We start from the raw sequence: 18,772 nt of genomic DNA on the forward strand, positions 1-18,772 counted from the left end.
TTCCTCTGGCTGAGGCAGCCGCACAGACCACATAGATTTACCGCTCACGAAGATTCTGCTGTTTCAGGCCTTGGCAGAGAATCATTGGCCAAGCTGCAAAACCATGTCTGATCTATTAAGATGAGATGATAATTACCCACCAATAATTCATTGACATTTTTGAGTTAGTAAATTCCATTTCAAATGCATTCAACTGATAATTACCGAGGGCCTATCATGAACCAGACAGACAAAACGCCCGTGTTTATGCAGCATATTTCTAATGGGAGGAACTTCTGTTGTAGTAAGAGAGGATATTACTTGTTGTAGTAAGAGAGGATATTACTTTGCTGGGGCTCCCAGAACAAAGTACCACAGGTTGGGTGACATAAACATCAGAAATTTATTTTCTCACAGTTCTGGAAGCTCAAAGTCCAAGATCGAGGTGTGGGCAGATTTGGTTTCTTCTGAGGCTTCACTTCCCGGCTTGCAGATGGCCACTGTTTTGCCGTGTCCTCACGTGGCCTTTTCTTTGTGTGCACGTATCCTTGGTATCTCTCTCTGTGACCAGATTTCCTCCTCTTTAAGGACATGACCCCAACAACTCAGTTTAACTTGGTCACTTCTTTACAGCTCCTATCTCCACAGAAACATTCTGGGATACTGGCGGTTAGGGCTTCCACATGTGAAATTTGGGGGAGACCATTTAGCCCGTGACAGAGGGGTTTGTCTCTGAGTTGATCACTTTATTTTGTTCTTTAAAGTATTTTGAAATATCAAAGAGACATTTTTAGAATAATATTTTGAGGTGGCAAATAAATTTAAGTAAAAGTATCTTTATTATTTTGTCAGATTCAGTAAATATTTCCAGTGGACTTATAAATCATTATTTTCCTTATAAATCATTATAAGGAAATGATGAGTCCCTTATAAATCATTAAGTTAAAGGCAGGAATCAAGGAAAGAATCTATTTACTGACCTTATCAAATATGATATTTATCAAACAACCCCATTACATAATAGATGAACCTTGCTTTTTAATATTTTTTTAAAAGAGGGTAGACGCGGTGGCTCATGCCTGTAATCCCGGCACTTTAGGAGGCCAAGGCAAGTGAATCATTTGAGGTCAGGAATTCAAGACCAGTCTGTCCAACATGGCGAAACCCCATCTCTACTAAAAAGCAAAAATTATCCAGGAGTGGTGGTGGACGCCTGTAGTCCCCGCTACTCAGGAGGCGGAGGCAGGAGAATTGTTTGAACCCGGGAGGCAGAGGTTACAGTGAGCTGTGATCGTGCCACTGTACTCCAGCCTGGGAGCCTGGGTGACAGAGTGAGACTCTATCTCAAAAAAAAAAAATCTGTTGAAAAAAGTCTCAGTCAATATAAGTTAGGGTTAACTTTAATAAGCCCTCCCAGCTGCAAAAGGAGTAAGTGAAAATGACCAGACCAGAGGGAAATGTTAGGCCCTGTAGGCCTGTGTTGTGAAGGATACCATCTACCTCCTACATATGCACACCGAGACTCGAGCACCATGCCACTGTCAGTGCCTTGCATGAGAGCTTCTGTCAATGCCGTGTCTATTCATGGTCTCTGCTTCTAGTGGGAGAGACCTCAGCCAAACTCTATTATTCATACATTTAGATGACAGTAAATAGCTCAGTGTTTCAGGTGGTGTGATGATAACCCATGCTTGTGTGAAAAGCAGCTGAATGCGCCTTCTTTGACAAGGCAATACCACCAGGTTTTGAACTCCCTATTCTGTTCTCAGCCCCAGTTCATCTTTTGAAACAATGTTGCTCAGCAAACACATGGAGCCTCCGTTGGAAGAAGTCAGATGTGATGAATGCAGGCTAGCAAGCTGGGAGAGGGGAGAAATGGGCACTTGAGGAAATCTGTAAAAGAGAAGAGGTTTGCCACACCATTTTCAAGTAATTAGGGTGGCTTAGCACACTGCCATAGACTTTATTCAGCCCAGTGTCAGGAAATTACCCAAGTTCGGTTCACAGGAAAGAACAGCAAAGGACTGCTATGCTGGGATTTCTCCCTTCTATTGATCACGACAGAAATTAGATCATTCAGGATTGAACAGTAGCCTCCCCCCAACACATACACATACATACACATGCAGACACACACACTCACTGTCTCTCTCTCTCTCTCTCTCTCTCTCTCTCTCTCTCATGGGCAATTATAGCAGCCTGTGAAATATCTGCACCTGCAATCTTGAAAACTCTGCCCAATTCTGGCCCTTATTGATGCTTCCCTGACATTTTAAAGACAAAATCAAATCTGAACTCTAAACAGAATATTATCTTTACTGGTTTAAGAAGGAAAAAGTGTGGTGACAGATTCTTGTTGAGTTTTGCCTTATTTTTATTATACTTGCAAAATAGAATATTTGACGTCAGTAAATAGCTGATTCATTGAACAAACGTTTATTGAACAGCTACTATGTGCTAGGCCCCAGCGGTTAAAAAAATTCTTAAAAACACCATCCCTGACTTTGAGGATTTTGGAGCACTGTGGATTCTCCTCTTCTCTGTGTATACATAAAATATGAAAGGTGAAATTAGAATAGCAACTGCGTTTTTTAAACAAGGTGTATTTGCCAGGCTTTTTGCCCGATAGCTGCTGAAAAGTAGAGCAGAATCTAAAATCGTCTATAAGATCCTAGCACAGAAATCTCATGATGAGTGTCTAGTAACCTGGAAGCAAAGAGATCACCACCAATCCCAGTCCTTAATGGATGAGGATCTCTTTTTCTGGCCATCCCAACCTTAACATCTTGGCTTTTGACCTTGGACAGCTGTTGTGGATGCAGAACGAGAGTAGACTCCCCTGATTACTCAGGGGCCCACTCTGGGTCAATCAGTGACTGAATATTGTGGCCTTGCAATACCATGGCCAAATGAACATGGGCGGCCCCCAGTGGCCCTTTTTTTTCTGCACTGTTATCTCCCCCAGATGTATGCTAGCTAGGCTTATTTTTAAATGACAGCTCCCTCTCGCCAAAACTGGAAAAACCAGGCACTGATAGTACATGGTGTGTTCCTACATAACAATGATAATCAATCTTGTTAATTACTTGGAAACAAAAAATGAATTGGAGGCTCTTTCTAGCCTCTAGGGAAATGGAAGCCTTTCAGTTCTTAGAATTTCACAGGCCTCATAGCTATCTAGTAAAAAAAAAAAAAAAAAAAAAAAAAAATTGAGCAGTTCTTTTTTTGTTTCTTATATATGTGTAAGATTTATTTTTAAATTTTATTTTGTTAAAATATACAAAATATATATTTTACGATCTTGAAATTTTTTAACTGTACATGTAGTATTCAGTACTTTTGAACTGTCACCACCATCTATCTCCATAACTCTTTCCATCTTGTAAAACTGAAATTCTAGACCCATTTCACAATAACTTTCCATTCTTCCCTTCCCTCCCCCAAGTCCCTGGCAACCGCCATTCTACTTTGTCTTTATGGGTTTTACTACTCGAATTACCTCATAAGAATGGAATGATACAGTATTGGTCATTTTGTGACTGGCTTATTTCACTTAGCGTGTGTCCTCAACGTTCATCACATTGTAGCATATATCAAAATTCTGTTCCTGTTTAAGGCTGAATATCCCATTGTACGTATGTATCACATTTTGCTTATTCATTCATTCATCCTTCAATGGCCATGTGGGCTGCTTCCATATTTTAACTTTCAATTATTTGGGGGTATATACCCAGAAGTGGAATTGCTGGATCATATATTAATTCTGATTTTAATTTTCTGAGGATCTCTAGTACTGTTTTCCACAGTGGCTGCACCATTTTACATTCTCACCAGCAGTGCACAAGAGTTCCAACTTCTCCACATCCTCAACCATCACTTGTGGTTTTTTGAGGTGTGTTTTTTAATAGCCATCCTAATGCGTATGAGAGAACACTTTTGTACTATTTCTGGCAGGTGGTGACCTACTTGGCAGGCTGTGGCCTACAGAGCTGCCCCATGCTTCTGGCCAAAGGATACCCTGACGTCGGCTGGAACCCCATCGAAGGGGAACGCTACCTGTCCTTCCTGAGGTTTGCCGTCTTCGTGAACAGTGAGTGCCACAGTTTTCCATACCTTTTATACCCAGAATAGCATGATCATGGATACGTACAAGGAAAAGGATACCCTTACCATTGCTTCTGATCCAGAAATAGGGGTTTGGTGGCTGGCAAGAGAAATCTCAGAGAATCAGGCCAGATAAGGATAAAGAGTAGAGTCCAGTGAACAGAGCACTGAGCGTTAGTCCCAGATCCAGCAAGAAACTCACTGCCTGAGGTTGGACGTGTCGTCTCTCTGCACTGTAAAAGGGGGCCTTTATGAATATCATAGTTGATACCTCACCTGTTTCACAGAGCTAAATGCATATGTGCATCTAGATCCCTGGACTGTTCAATGGATGGATGGATCGATGGATGGATGGATTGATGGATGGATGGATGGATGGATGGATGGATCAATGGATGGATGGATGAATAAAATCAAGTATAACTGAGTAGCCGTAAAAGATAAGTAAACTCCCAGGAGAAAAGAATTGCTATAGCAACCCTAAATATTATTCTTCATAATACAATCTACCTCCCATTTATAGTGAATTCCAACACTACCAGAATTCTTTAGTTGCACTGGAATGATATGCTGAATATTATGTAAAATAAGTGGGGTACTTTCTTGAAAATGAGCCTTGTCTCCTAAGAATTTTTGTTATAATACTAATTCACTTGTACTGACATTATAGTTATAGTCCCTCTGTCATTTCTCAGTTTGGGGTTCCGGGCTAACAAATTGCACTAAGCAGGTTAGGTGATCTCAAAGAGAGATTGCAGCTAACACACAATCATGCCAATTATTCTAAGTATAAGAATTTGTCTCAAAATATGTTGACATAATGTGATCATTATATTCCCATGTGCTTTTCTTATTGTCTCTCTACCCTCCCATTTCACCTGCTTACTTTTCTTCACCATACTATGCTATAGTCTTAATATTTAAATGTTTTCTTTTCTCCTTGTCCTGGTTAGATTTCAGGCCTTGAGGTGGTTGTGTTTTATTCCCCCGGGACCCACCCAGCCAACTTCCTAACCAACTCTCTGCTTCTTTCCATGTATTCATCACTGCATCCTTCTGTGTTTATCACCAGCTTTGTTAACCTCCATTTTCTTCTCTTTGGGGCAGTTTTAGAGTAACTTCTAATAGCCTGGTTCACTTTGTATCCAAATTATCACATGTCCAGAATTAATGCAGAGTTAATGTAGGAGTAAAGCAAATTTGTGGGTGTATGAACTGGATATTAATAATTTATACAGCTCGCCGAATTACGTAAATAGATTGTTTGCAGACAAATCCGATCAAGGCAGGACCAATTTATTCATCTTGGTCACCTTCACAGTCAAGATCAAGAGCTTTTTGAGTCATTTTATGAGACCATCTACCTGGATTGTGGAGGTAAAGGAATCCACTGGCTCTTGTCCTACCCAGACTGCCTAAATTCTAACACTTGCTTTTGTGGGTTAGATACACCCATATTGAACTAAACTCCAGACCAAAATGTTTGGTCCACTCCTTTTGTTTTCAGATTATTTTATATCTTTTCAATATATTTTTTGCACTACAATTTTATAATGCAACAAACTCTGGCAAACTGACCCATCAATAGAAACGTTTGTGGGTTTTAGTTTAATGTTTATTTTGTCTCTGTAATAATGTTATATATATAAAGTCTCGATGCCGCAAAAGAGATAGCACTTGAATATAAAATTTTCTTTTTAATTCTCAGCAAGGCAAGGTACTTTTATAGAAGGGTGCACCCTTACAGATGGAGCAATGGTGAGCGCACATTTGGACAAGGGAGAGCAAGGGGTTCATATTCCTGATGCACATGGCGCCTGCTGCTGTGTCGTTCCCCTATTGGCTAGGGTTAGACCACATAGGCTAAACTAATTCCCACTGGCTAATTTAAATAGAATGACAGGGTGAGTGCTTTGGTGGGAGTCAGGACAGAGCAGGTAGCAGGTATGAGTTAGGGTGGGGCAGGTGATCAGAATGATTCAGGGTGGAGTAGGTAATAGAAAAAGGTTGCTTTACGAGGAAGTTTAAAAGTAGAAGGAAAAGTATTGAACATACGGACATATTAATTATTTGAAAAGAAATTTAGAACTCATATCTAACAATAGCCATGTCTAGTTTTGGCAAAGGATGTCAGCTTCTCCTTTCAAAGAATTTTCAGTCTTTTAAGGGGAGTAGACATGGACAGAGATTACTACAATAAAAGTAAGTGGAGTAAGGCAGGGAGAGAGCACTGAAGGGGTTCAAGAGGGTAAACTTATTGAGGAGATCAGAAAAGGCCTAATGGAGGAGGTGATGTTAGAGATAAGCTTTGAAAGGTCGAGTTTCCAAATACTTAGATTCAGTTGAGGAGCAGCATGTACAGTGGCTCAAAGGCTAAAGCATGCTGTGCTCAGGAAACCTAGTGCTATTGTTTAAATGTGTCCCCTAAAAAGCATGTTTTAGAAACAGTCCCACGAGTTGGGAGATGGGGCCTAATTGGAGGTGTTAGGTCATGAGGACCTAACACCTCATGAATGGGTCAATGCCCATTATAAAATGGCTTGAGGCCACAAGTTCAATATCTTGCTTTCTTGTGCACACTCTCTTGCCATGTGATGCCTTCTGCCGTGTTACGATGCAGCAAGAAGGCCCTTAACAGATGTAGCCCCTTGATGTTGGACTTCCCAGCCTCCAGAACCATGAGCCAAATAAACCTCTATATTTTATAAATTACCTAGTCTTTGATATTCTGCTATAGCAGCACAAAACAGACTAAGATGCCCAATGATCTGTCAGTCTGGAGGGTAGCTGCATGGATGGCAGTGGTAAGACATGAGGTTTAAAATGTAGGTGGTTATAATGAGAAAAACCTAAATGCCAGGTTGAAAAGTTATTGATTCAGTGTGTAGAGAACTGCAAAACTTTTTAACAGAAGAGACTGATGGGTTGATACCCACTCATGGGTTCTATGCTCAGGTTAGAATAATGAGTTTATAAATTATTAGGGTATTGGTAAAAGGGACTGGACGAGATACATTTCAAAGAAATTACAGAGGTGGAATTCATAGGACTGTATTAGGCCATTCTTGCATTGCTATAAATAAATACCTGAGACTTGATAATTTATTAAGAAAAGGGGTTTAATTGGCTCACAGTTCTGCAGGCTTTATAGGAAGCATGTTGCTGGTATCTACTAAACTTCTGGTGAAGCCTCGGAGCTTCTGATCATGGCAGAAGGCAAAAATGGAACAGGCATGTCACATGGTGAAAGCAGGAAGGAGAGAGAGAGTGGAGAGGCTGGAGGTGCCAGACCTTTTTTTTTTTTTTTTTTTTTTTTTTTTTTTTGAGACAGGGTCTTGTTCTGTCACCCAGGCTGGAGTGCAGTAGTGCAATCTCAACTCACTGCAGCCTCGATCTCCCAGGTTCAAGCAATCCTACATCTCAGCCTTCCAAGTAGCTGGGACTGTAGGCATGCCAGTGAATCTACCATCCTGGGGTCTGGAGAGTGGTAGCCCCCTCCCCACAGCTCCACTAGGCAGTACCCCAGGAGGGACTCTGCATGGAGCCTGCAACCCCATATTTCCCCTCTGTACTGCCCTGGTAGAGGTATTGTGTGGGGCTCCACCCCTGCAGCAGGATTCTGCCTGGGGACCCAGGCTTTTCCATACATCCTCTGAAATCTACTAGGTGGAGGCTGACAAGTGTTCTCCACTGTTACATTTTGCATACCTACAGGCTTAACACTACATGGAAGCGGCCAAGAGTTATGGCTTGCCTTCTCCAAAGTGGCAGCCCGAGCTACAGCTGGGCCCATTTGAGCCACAGCCAGAGTTGGAGCAGCCAGGATATATGGGGAGCAATGTCATGAGGCTGCCCTGGGCCTGGCCCACAAATTAATTCTTCCCTCCTAAGCTTTTGGGCCTATGATGGGCGGGGCTGCCATGAAGGTCTCTGAAATGCCTTTGAGGCCTTTTCCTCATTGTCTTGGATATTAGTGCTTGGCTCCTTTTTAGTCATGCACATACCTCTAGTAAGTAATTGCTCTACATCCCACTTGATTTCCTCTTCTGAAAAAACTTCTTTCTCTGCCACATGGCCAGGCGCAAATTTTCCAAACTTTTACACTCTGCTCTTGTTTAAATAAATTTCCAACTTTAAGTCATTTCTTCATTCTCACATCTGAACATAAATTGTTAGAAGCAGCCATGCCACTTCTTGAACACTTTGCTGCTTGGAAGTTTCTTCCACCAGGATACCCTAGGTCATCACTGTCAAGTTCAAACTTCCACCAATCCCTAAGGCATGAACACAATGCAGCCAAGTTCTTTGCTAATGCATAATATGCATGATTTTTACTCCAATTCCAAATAAGTTCCTGATTTCCATCTGAAACCTCAGCAGCTTGGACTTCACTGTCAGCATTTTGGTCACAACCATTTAACTAGTCTTCAAGAAGTTCCAAACTTTCTGTCATTTTCTTCTGAGCCCTTCGAATGCTTTCAATCTCTGCTGCCTACTCAGTTCTGAAGCTGCTTCCACATATTCAGGTGTCTTTATAGCAATACCCCACTCTTTGATACAAATTTTCAGTATGAGGCCATTCTTGCATTGCTATAAAAAAAAAACTGAAACTGGGTGATTTATTAATAAAAGAAGTTTAATTGGCTCGTGGTTCTGCAGGCTTTACAGGAAGCATGGTGCTAGCATGTGCTTGGCTTCTGGTGAAGCCTCTGGGAGCTTTCAATTATGGCAGAAGGTGAAGGGGGAATAGGTACATCCTATGGTGAATGCAGGTGTAAGGCAAGGGGGAGGTGCCACACTTTTAAATGGCCAGATCTCTTAAGAACTCACTATCGTGAAGACAGTACCAAGCCGTGAGGGATCTGCCCCCATGATTCAAACACCTCCCGCCAAGCCCCACCTCCAGCATTGGGGATTACAGTTCAACATGAGATTTGGGCAGGGACAAATATACAAACTATATCAAGAACTGAATGGTGATGATGATGGCTGAGTCTAGGTATGTTAAGAGAAAAGGAACAGAGGTCACATTGAAGCTTAGAGATTTTTGAGGGTAGAGGGAAATAAATAAAGATGTCAGAAGAAGCAAAATGATTTGAGATGGAAGGTAATCAGCTTGGCTTGGGTCACATTGTATTGATTTTTCTGTGTACAATACCCATATAGAGATACCCTTAATTGAATTTATAGGATAGAAATCCGTCAATCAACAGATTAGAATGAAGTAGATTTGCAGTCCATCGGTAGCTCAAATGCTTCACAGTAGGTTGCCACAGGCAAAGGCATGAAAAAAATATGGAGAGTATGAAAAAGAAAAATGAGAATATTTCTGAATACTTAGGAGGAGGAATAGTGGCTCAATCACAACAGAATGTTACGGAGGAGTTTGGGCTAGAGAATGGAGTATCCTGGGTTCGAATTTGGCTCTATCATTTGCTAGTTGTGTGAATTTAAGCAAGTTAGTCAAAATACCTAACCTCAGTGCTTTTTTATATGTAAAACAGAGATGATAATTATCATATATTTCATAAAATGAAATAATCCCTGGAAAACTCAGATTAGCCCAGTGCCAGAAACCTTATAAACTTGTAGTTATGATCGTTGTTGTTCATGATCTTTATGAGAGTGGTAGGGCATTTGAAATGGGAAAACTGTAACTAATAGATTTCTTTGGGATCTCAAAGCCCTTTATAAGTCCTTATGTCTAAAAGGTGATTCAAAAGGACTTTCTGGATACTTTTGTGACCTCTGCTCAGCCATGAAAGATCAAAGTGATATAAGATGATGGGAGCATTCATGGTGGGTGGTGGTAGACGATGGTTGGTGGCAGGGGTGTTCATGGTGGGTAATGGTGAGTGGTAGTGGGAGCTGTGATAGTGGGTGATGAATGGTGATGATGCTAGTGATAGTGGAATATGATAGTCGGTCAGTGGCTATAGTGAGTTGTAGGGTGATTGAGGTGGGTGGTGGTTAGTGAAGGTAGACATGGTGATGGTGGTGGGTAATGATGATGGTGATGATGGGATATGATGGTTGGATGGTGCATGGTCATACAGGGTTGTAAGGGTGAGTGGTGAATGACGGTGAGTGATGATGAGGGTAGCGAAGATTGTGGTGAGGATCATAACAGCTAACACTTATTTACCGGTAATACACAGCATTTACCATGTGCCAGGCACTGTTCAAAACACTTCTACATATATTAACATAAATTATATGACAATCCAATGAAGGAAGCATCTTAGTCTGTTCAGGCTGCCGTAATAAAATACCATAGACAAGGTAGCTTATAAACAACATAAATTTATTTCTTACACTTCTGAAAACTGGGAAGTCCAGGATCAAGGTGCTGGCAGATTCAGTGTCTGGTGAGGTTTCTGGTTCATAGATGGTGCCTTCTCATTGTGTTCTCACATGGTGGAAGAGGCCAGGCAGCTCTCTGGGGCCTCTTTTGTAATGGCACAAATCCCATTCATGAGGGCTCTGCCCTCATGACTTAATCACCCACCAAAGGCCCTACTGCCTAATATTGTCACCTTGACAGTTAGGATTTCAACATGAATTTTGGAGGGTGGGGAGACGCAAATATTCAGACCACAGCAGGTGACAATTATCTTCATCTTATAGATAAAGACCCTGAAGCTTAGATTAAATACCTTGCCCAGAGTCTCATAGGTAGTAGAAAGTAAAGCCAGAAATTGAATCAAGCAGTTTGACTCCAGAGGCCAAACTTCATGAACCGTTGTACACTGTTGTCTTCCTGTCTCCCTAATGAACAAGGAAAAACAACATTTTCTCCTTTGAGCTTGTCAAAAGTTGTGATACTATTTAATCACTGTTTGGTGCTAATTTAAAAAATTTTGAGCCAAATCAAAACTTTTAGTATATCAAAATAATGGAATCAGAAAACTCTTTCTAACATTATTTTACTATTATTTCTTAATGTTTGTAGTAAATCTTCTTAAATATTTGTCTTTAAGAAAATGTTTTAAGGCATATAATTCGCTTCTCTTTATTTTTATTAGCTGTTGAAAATTCTTGGGTTGTGTTTAACTCTGGAAGTAATGAAGTCGATAAGCTTCTATTTTCCTGGCAGTTGCAAACACTGTAGCCAGGCTAAGCACAGATGTGTTTGGGTGTCTCTGATTAATCCCTTCCTATTGTAGATTCTGAGAAGGAAAAGATTTCCTATCCACAAGAAAAAGGGAAAAGTTATTCTGTGTTTTCTTAGCGTCCTTGGAGAGTTACAGCGATATCTTCCCCAGACTACAAACTTAGTTTAAGGAACATAATGTCTCCTAGTTTTGCTGAATCTGCTTTCCTAGGTAGATTTATTATAAGCGGGCATAACTTGGGCATCCATCATGTGACATGTGAAGAGTCTGTGAGGGGCTATGAAACGTGATGCTCTAGAAGTCCTGCCCAGAAGTCACTTCCTGCAACTCAAAGCAGGAAACGGAGAAAACCCAAGTACAGTGATCAGAAACGTGTGGAATAATTACTAAAAACTTTATAATCAATCACACCTACCTACATAGTGACACATAGGACTGTTGGCATGCCAAAATGATGGTGTTTGTTGGAATCTGGTAGAATTAGTCAAGGGATGCGTAAGGAAGAAGGCAAGTGTTGAATAACATCTTGAAATAAATGGATATAGTTTAACAGAGTCCTATAGGGGGAGCATATGGATAGACTGTTGTGCTGGGAGACATACATCTTTTAGGGTTGAGAGTACAAAGTGTCATCTTAGCTTTGAAGGGCGTCTGAGGTGTAGACACTTAAGAATCATCTGGTTTATTTCTGCCCTTGTGTTCATGTTTTTAGAGTCAGAAAGGGCATGTTAACCATTCTTCAGTGTGATTGGTACTAGACTAGGCATGGTTAGCGCTAAATGTGTGAGACATAGTTTTGTTCTCAAGTTTATAAAACAGTTGAAAAGATTCAGCAAACTCTTGAAAAGTTAACCAGTGACAAAAGATTTAAATAACAGTTTAAGACAAATAGGAACAACATTGCAATGTTGTACTCAGGAGATATATCATGCTAGAGTGATAAGAAGGTAGAATATAAGGTACATTTGAGATATAGCTAGTTGCGGTTGGATTCTTAACATCTATATTATACCTTTGTACTAACTATAAGGTATCTTAGTCCATTTATACTGCAGTAATGAAATACCTGAGACTGGATAATTTATAAAGACAGAAATTTATTTCTCATAGCTCTGAAGACTGGGAAGTTCAAGAACAAGGCACCAGTAGGATTGATGTCTGGGAGGGCTGCTGTCTGCTTCCAAGATAGTACCATGTTGCCGCGTCCTCTGGAGAGGAGGAACACTGTGTACTCACATGGCAGAATCAATTGAAGGGCAAGAGAATATCCCTTCAATTTTAAACCCTTGTATAAGTGTACTAATCCCACTCATGCAGGCAGAGATCCTTATAACTTAATCACCTCCCAAAGTCCACACTTCTTTTTTTTTTTTTTTTTAATTATGCTTTAAGTTCTAGGGTACATGTGCACAACATGCAGGTTTGTTACATATGTATACAAGTGCCATGTTGATGTGCTGCACCCGTCAACTTGTCATTTACATTAGGTATTTCTCCTAATGCTATCCCTATCCCCTCCCCTACCCCACAACAGGCCCTGGTGTGTGATGTTTCCCATCCTGTGTCCAAGTGTTCTCATTGCTCAATTCCCACCTATGAGTGAGAACATGCGGTGTTTGGTTTTCTGTCCTTGTGATAGTTTGCTCAGAATGATGGTTTCCAGCTGCATCCATGTCCCTACAAAGGACATGAACTCATCCTTTTTCATGGCTGCATACTATTCCATGGTGGAAATGTGCCACATTTTCTTAATGCAGTCTATCATTGATGGACATCTGGGTTGGTTCCAAGTCTTTGCTATTGTGAATAGTGTAGCAATAAACATATGTGTGCATGTGTCTTTATAGCAGCATGATTTATAATCCTTTGGGTATATACCCAGTAATGGGATTGCTGGGTCAAATGGTATTTCTGGTTCTAGATCCTTGAGGAATTGCCACACTGTCTTCCACAATGGTTGAACTAGTTTACAGTCCCACCAACAGTGTAAAAGTGTTCCTGTTTCTCTACGTCCTCTCCAGCACCTGTTGTTTCCTGACTTTTTAATGATTGCCATTCTAATTGATGTGAGATGGTATCTCATTGTGATTTTAATTTGCACTTCTCTGATGACCAGTAATGATGAGCATTTTTTCATGTGTCTGTTGGCTGCATAAATGTCTTCTTTTGAGAAGTGTCTGTTCATATCCTTTGCCCACCCAAAGGCCACATTTCTTAATACTGTTTAATGTGGTTTGGATGTTGTCTCCTCTAAATCTCATGTTGAATTGTCATCCCGAATGTTGGAGGTGGAGCCTGGTGGGAGGTGTTTGGATCACGGGGACAGATGCCTCTTGGCTTGGTGCTGTCCTCACACTAGTGAGTTCTCATAAGCTCTGGTTGCTTAAGTGTGTGGTACCTTCCTCCCACTCTTTCTTTCCTTCTCTGTATGTGAGACATCTGCTCCCCCTTCACCTTCTGCCATGAGTAAAAGCTTCCCGAGGCCTCACCAGAAACCAAGCGGTTGCTGGCACCATGTTTCCTGTATAGCCTGCAGAAACAGTGAGCCAATTAAACCTCTTTTCTTTTTCTTTTTTTTTTCTTTTGAGATGGAGTCTCGCTCTGTCGCCCAGGCTGGAGTGCAGTGGTATGATCTCAGCTCACTGGAAGCTCTGCCTCCCGGGTTCACGCCATTCTCCTGCCTCAGCCTCCCGAGTAGCTGGGACTCCAGGCGCCCGCCACCATGCCCAGCTAATGTTTTGTATTTTTAGTAGAGACGGGATTTCACCATGTTAACCAGGATGGTCTCGATCTCCTGACCTCGTGATCCACCCACCTCAGTCTCCCAAAGTGCTAGAATTAAAGGCATAAGCCACCACACCCAGCCTAAACCTCTTTTCTTTATAAATTACTCAGTCTCAGGTATTTCTTTACGGCAATGCAAGAATGGCCTAACACACTGTTGCATTAGGGATTAAGTTTCAACATAAATTTTGGAGGGGGCACCATCATTCAAGCCATAGTATAAAGCTTGTACAATCTTGCATATACCGCACCTTCTTCATTCTCCCACTGGACTTCCTGGAATCTTTACACCTGAGAAAAGGAAAGGAAATCTATCAGACAGGTAAAGGGCTTATAGTGACAGAGGCAAGGAAATGTGCCTCCATCTGTAAAAATTCAAAGTGAAACAGCATCAAAGTCCAGAAATAAGTTAGATAGTCAAAACACTACCAGTAATAGAAAATAAATTCCTCAAATAAAGAAGCCAATGGCAAGCCTAGGCCAAGAGCACCAAAATGAGGAGAGTTGGCTGGGGTGAAAGGGTTGGCTGGGGTGAAAGGATGTCAACTACATTCTTTTCACCCTGAGTGAATTTCTCAGCAGCTTGCGTCCAAGGCCCCTGTGGGATTCCACCGGTAGTGGTAACTGAGTATCTTGGCAGTGGACTCAAAAGTCCAGAACCTTGTCAATTTAAAAAACAAAATTTAAAAAAAGTCCAGAACCTACTTAATATATGTATGTGGGTCTCATCAACCATTTCTTGGATAAGAGTAGTAAACGAAGCCTGATACTTCAATAAAACTATGGAATTAAGCTGAATGAAACAAACAAACAAAAAAAACTGCTTCATCAACATTATTCACACAGAATGGCAGTATTATGACCCTTGTGCTCATCAAAGGCTGATTTTCATCATCTTGTTGAGAATGCCTGTATTTTGTCAGAGCACACGTCAATTCTGACACCAGGTTTCTATTGCATTCAAGTTTTATTTGGCATATTTCATGAAAAAGCCACATAGACCCAAACTCTAGACACGTGGGCAAAATTTTAGCACAATTCTGTGATTAAATACTGGTCTTCAGAATATCTGGACTACTACTGCGCCATCCACCCTGGCATGATTTCATGCAGTCCCTTGGCTTTGAATTCCATGTATACACTGACAATCCCCAAATGTATTTTGCCAGCTTTGTCCTCTTCCCTGAGCCCCAGACTTGTATATCCTGGTTATCTACTTGGTATTTCTACTTGGAGGTCTCATATGCATCTTAAATTTTGTACATCTTAAAGCTGAGTATGTAATTACCACCTAAAACCTGTTCTTCCGTGAGGATTCTCCATCTCCTTAACTAGCTCCACCAACTTTTCAGATACTCAGACTAAGTCTAGAGAGCATCCTTAAATCAGCTTTTTTCCTTATTCCCACATTCAGTCCATCAGCAAGTTCTGTTGATTCAGCATCTAAAAGATACCGGAAATCTATCTTCTCTCCATCTCCACTGGCCACTTTCTACTCCAAGTTGTTATTATCTTATACCTGGGCCACTCTAAGTTGCATAGGAACTGAATTCCCTCCTTCTACTCTCTTATATCAGCCCGTATCTGCTACATAATAACTTCATAATCTCAAAGGCATAAAATAATAAACATTTCTTACATATCTGCAAGGTGGTAGGAAAGCTCTGCTGCAGGTCCACAGGTCTGCTGGGGTGGTTCTGTTCCACTAGTCTCATTCCGGGGTTCAGGCTTGACTGTCCTGGTCACTACTTGTCTGCTGTCTCTAGATCAGTTACTAGCATGTAGCGTGGACTCAATGGATAGTTGAATTCATTAGTAAATGGGCAAACAATTCCTGGTTTGCTCTCTGTGCTATCACAGTGGTTGATAGACACATCTCCAGTTAATCCCTTCCCAGGCTGGAAGGCCCTAAAAAGAAGATGGTATGTCCTTACTATCTGGACATACCATACTTAGTTCATACAAGTTGCCTGGCACCCTATCAAAGATGGCATTTAGCAAAAAGAGGTGTTGGATCCTGGCCATTATCCTGCCCCTCCGATTCTCTAAATTAATTAAATGAGTGTGAGTACATTCATTCATGCTGGAGCCCTGTGTTCTCTCTTACTGAGGTGGGACTTGATTGAGAATATGTTTCTTTTCTTTAGGACTAATTGAAATCTGAGGTAGTAGATGATGCAGGCTCTTGTAAACAGAGGCTGGTAATTGCGTGGGATAATGCAACAATGGATAGCCACCTTTGGTTTTCCATCCAGTCATTTCAAGTCTCTACCTTGAGTCTCAGTGAAGTCTATTGACTTATTGAAAAAATATATTCTTTGAATGCCTGTGATATGCCAGATGTTAGCAAGACCCTTGAGCACACAGTGTTAGGTAATTCAGACACAGGGTCCTGTTCTTGTGGCATGTACAGTCTCACAGGGAAAGCAGGCACAAAGGAAGAAGACAGGGTGTTTGAGAGGAACAGGTCCTCTGGGGCTCCCATGTTTAAGCTCCTCCTGAAGGATGAAACGGAGTTACCTAAGTTGAGGGTTTACATCGAAAGAATGGGAAGAACAGTGTTCCAGACAATGGAACTTTAAAACAGAAACTAGAATTAGAACAGAGAGAGTGAGAAAAGTGATGGGCTGAAGATTAAATAATTGTATCCCTGCTAACTGTCCCTGTGGTATGAGTGTTTTACCTGGGTAAAACGGGGAGAATCATTTCCATTTCCATCCAACTGTTCAGGAGTATCGAAAACAAAATAGTAACATGAAGACAGTATTGAAGCCTTTGAATAAAGGCACTGTGAATATTCCTGCTGTTATTAAGCTCATTATTCATACTAGAACTCAAGCAAAAAGCACTGTTGCAAGCCCTTGAGCAAAACTAGTTTACCTCAAGTCTCTCTCTTCGCTCTTGAAAAATGCCCTCCAGGTCAGTATCTAGCTCTACCACACTGGATTTGGTTAGCAGTCAAGCTTGCTGAGCTACAGGTAATTGGGAAGAGACTGTCTCTCCTTCCTAATCATGCCATCCTCTCTGCCTTGGGAAGCCTTTGGAAATTCCTTTCGTTGGTCCCGTGTCTAATTAGCAGCAATGGTTACACTTCAGCTCCTTCCTCTTAGGGTGTGCTCTGCATTCTCCACAGATGTCCATAATTCAGTAATCAAGGGCTGGCTTCCTGGGTCACTTGCAGAAACAGACCCAATTAGTTCAGTTCTGAAGGCCTGAGACTCGAATAAAATAAGGCTAATTGGGCAAATGAATTTCAATCGAAAGCTCAATGTAGAACTCACAGTCTGATTTTTCAACTTCTGCGTATTGTGGTTTTAAATCCCACCAACTTCGTGCCAATCACTGTGGGGAAAACTAAGTTGAATTCAACATGCTGGTAAAATCGGTGACTGACCGGCAAGCATTTCCACCAGGTAACTGAAAGAATCTAAGTATAGGATTTAAATAAGCTTGATTAACAGAGTTGGGTTTTTTTTCCTCCATTTTTTCTATTTAAAATTTCAATGTTTTAGCTTTATTATTCTTGTAGTGAGAAATTACAACTGAGAGGGCTGATGTATGTGCTACCTGATAAGTATTGGAGGCCAAAACCATTCGAAAGTAATGAACTGTGAGATACATCTATATCTGAAACCACTGGCTTTTAACAATGTAGATTCTCCTGGTGCTTTTCTGTAAGTGTCCCTCCTGTGAGTCAACTATATTAGGTGTAAATGGTAGGCCCAACTGACAGGAGAGCGTGGGCATAGCACTCAGCATCATACTCTTCTCTGAGGTCTCTACAACCTGTACAGTGTCTCCCAACCTCTCCTTGGTTTCTCTTTTTTTTTTCCAGAATATGCTGATTCTTTCCACCATCCCGTTATTATGATAATTTTCCCCTTTTAGTATCTCCTGAGAATTTTCTTCACATGGATTCTTTAGTAAAAACCGATTGGTTTTTGATGTGTGATACGTTGGATAGAACTTAAAGACAAAGTTCTTTACAAAAATTCGAGACTCTTGAAGGATCGAGCTATAAAACCATGAATGGAAGCTGATTAACTGTTTAAATTCAGTTTAATAAAATTTTTTCTGGGTGGAGCTACACAATTCTAAAACTTAGAGTGGTACATGCTAACAATCTTGGATCTGGCCCACAGTACAAAAGCTTGAGTGATAAAAGAGGATGTCAGCAAGCCAAGCTCTAGGACAGGACTACACCTGTGGTCTGAGGTAGACTCTTCAGGGCTGTGAGACACATTCGGTATGTTCAAGATTGAGTGTAGTTGAGAGGTGAGCCTGAGTCAATTTCAAGCATTCAGACAGCAAGCTCAGCTGCCACCCCACCCCATCCCCATTCCTCTGAGCATAATGGGAGAAATCTCTGCATCTGAGTTAGACTAACAGAGTCACTCTAAAACCAGATGGAGCATGCATAGCTGAACAGGGGAAAGACCCAGTGAGATTGTGCAGTGTGCGTACTCACACAGTGATGAGCTAAAAAGCTGGAACAAAAAGTTAGATTTTTCTGGGTTCTCATTCAGATGCTCTACCAGGGTGTGGTGGCTCATGCCTGTAATCCCAGCACTTTGGGAGGCCAAGGCAGGAGGATTGCTTGAGTCCAGGAGTTTGAGACCAGCCTGGGCAACATGGTGAAACCCTGTTTTTACAAAAAAATACAACAACAACAACAGCAATTAGCCAGTTGTGGTAGCATGTGCCTGTAGTCTCAGCTACCCAAGAGGCTCAGGTGGGAGGATCATTTGAACCCTAGAGGGTGAGGCTGCACGGAGCTGAGATCATGCCAC

General features: G+C 41.3%; 1 protein-coding gene across 1 annotated transcript in view; it reads left to right on the forward strand.

The window, feature by feature from the left end:
• The window catches only part of RYR3 (ryanodine receptor 3), a 566,953-nt gene that overhangs the window by 401,197 nt on the left and 146,984 nt on the right, over positions 1–18,772 (forward strand). The window contains exon 43 of the mRNA XM_028850703.2: positions 3,934–4,069. Coding sequence (XP_028706536.2) covers positions 3,934–4,069 — 136 coding nt within the window. The remainder of the gene's footprint in view (positions 1–3,933; positions 4,070–18,772) is intronic.

Source organism: Macaca mulatta, chromosome 7 (genome assembly GCF_049350105.2).
Source record: "Macaca mulatta isolate MMU2019108-1 chromosome 7, T2T-MMU8v2.0, whole genome shotgun sequence".
NCBI lineage: Eukaryota > Metazoa > Chordata > Mammalia > Primates > Cercopithecidae > Macaca > Macaca mulatta.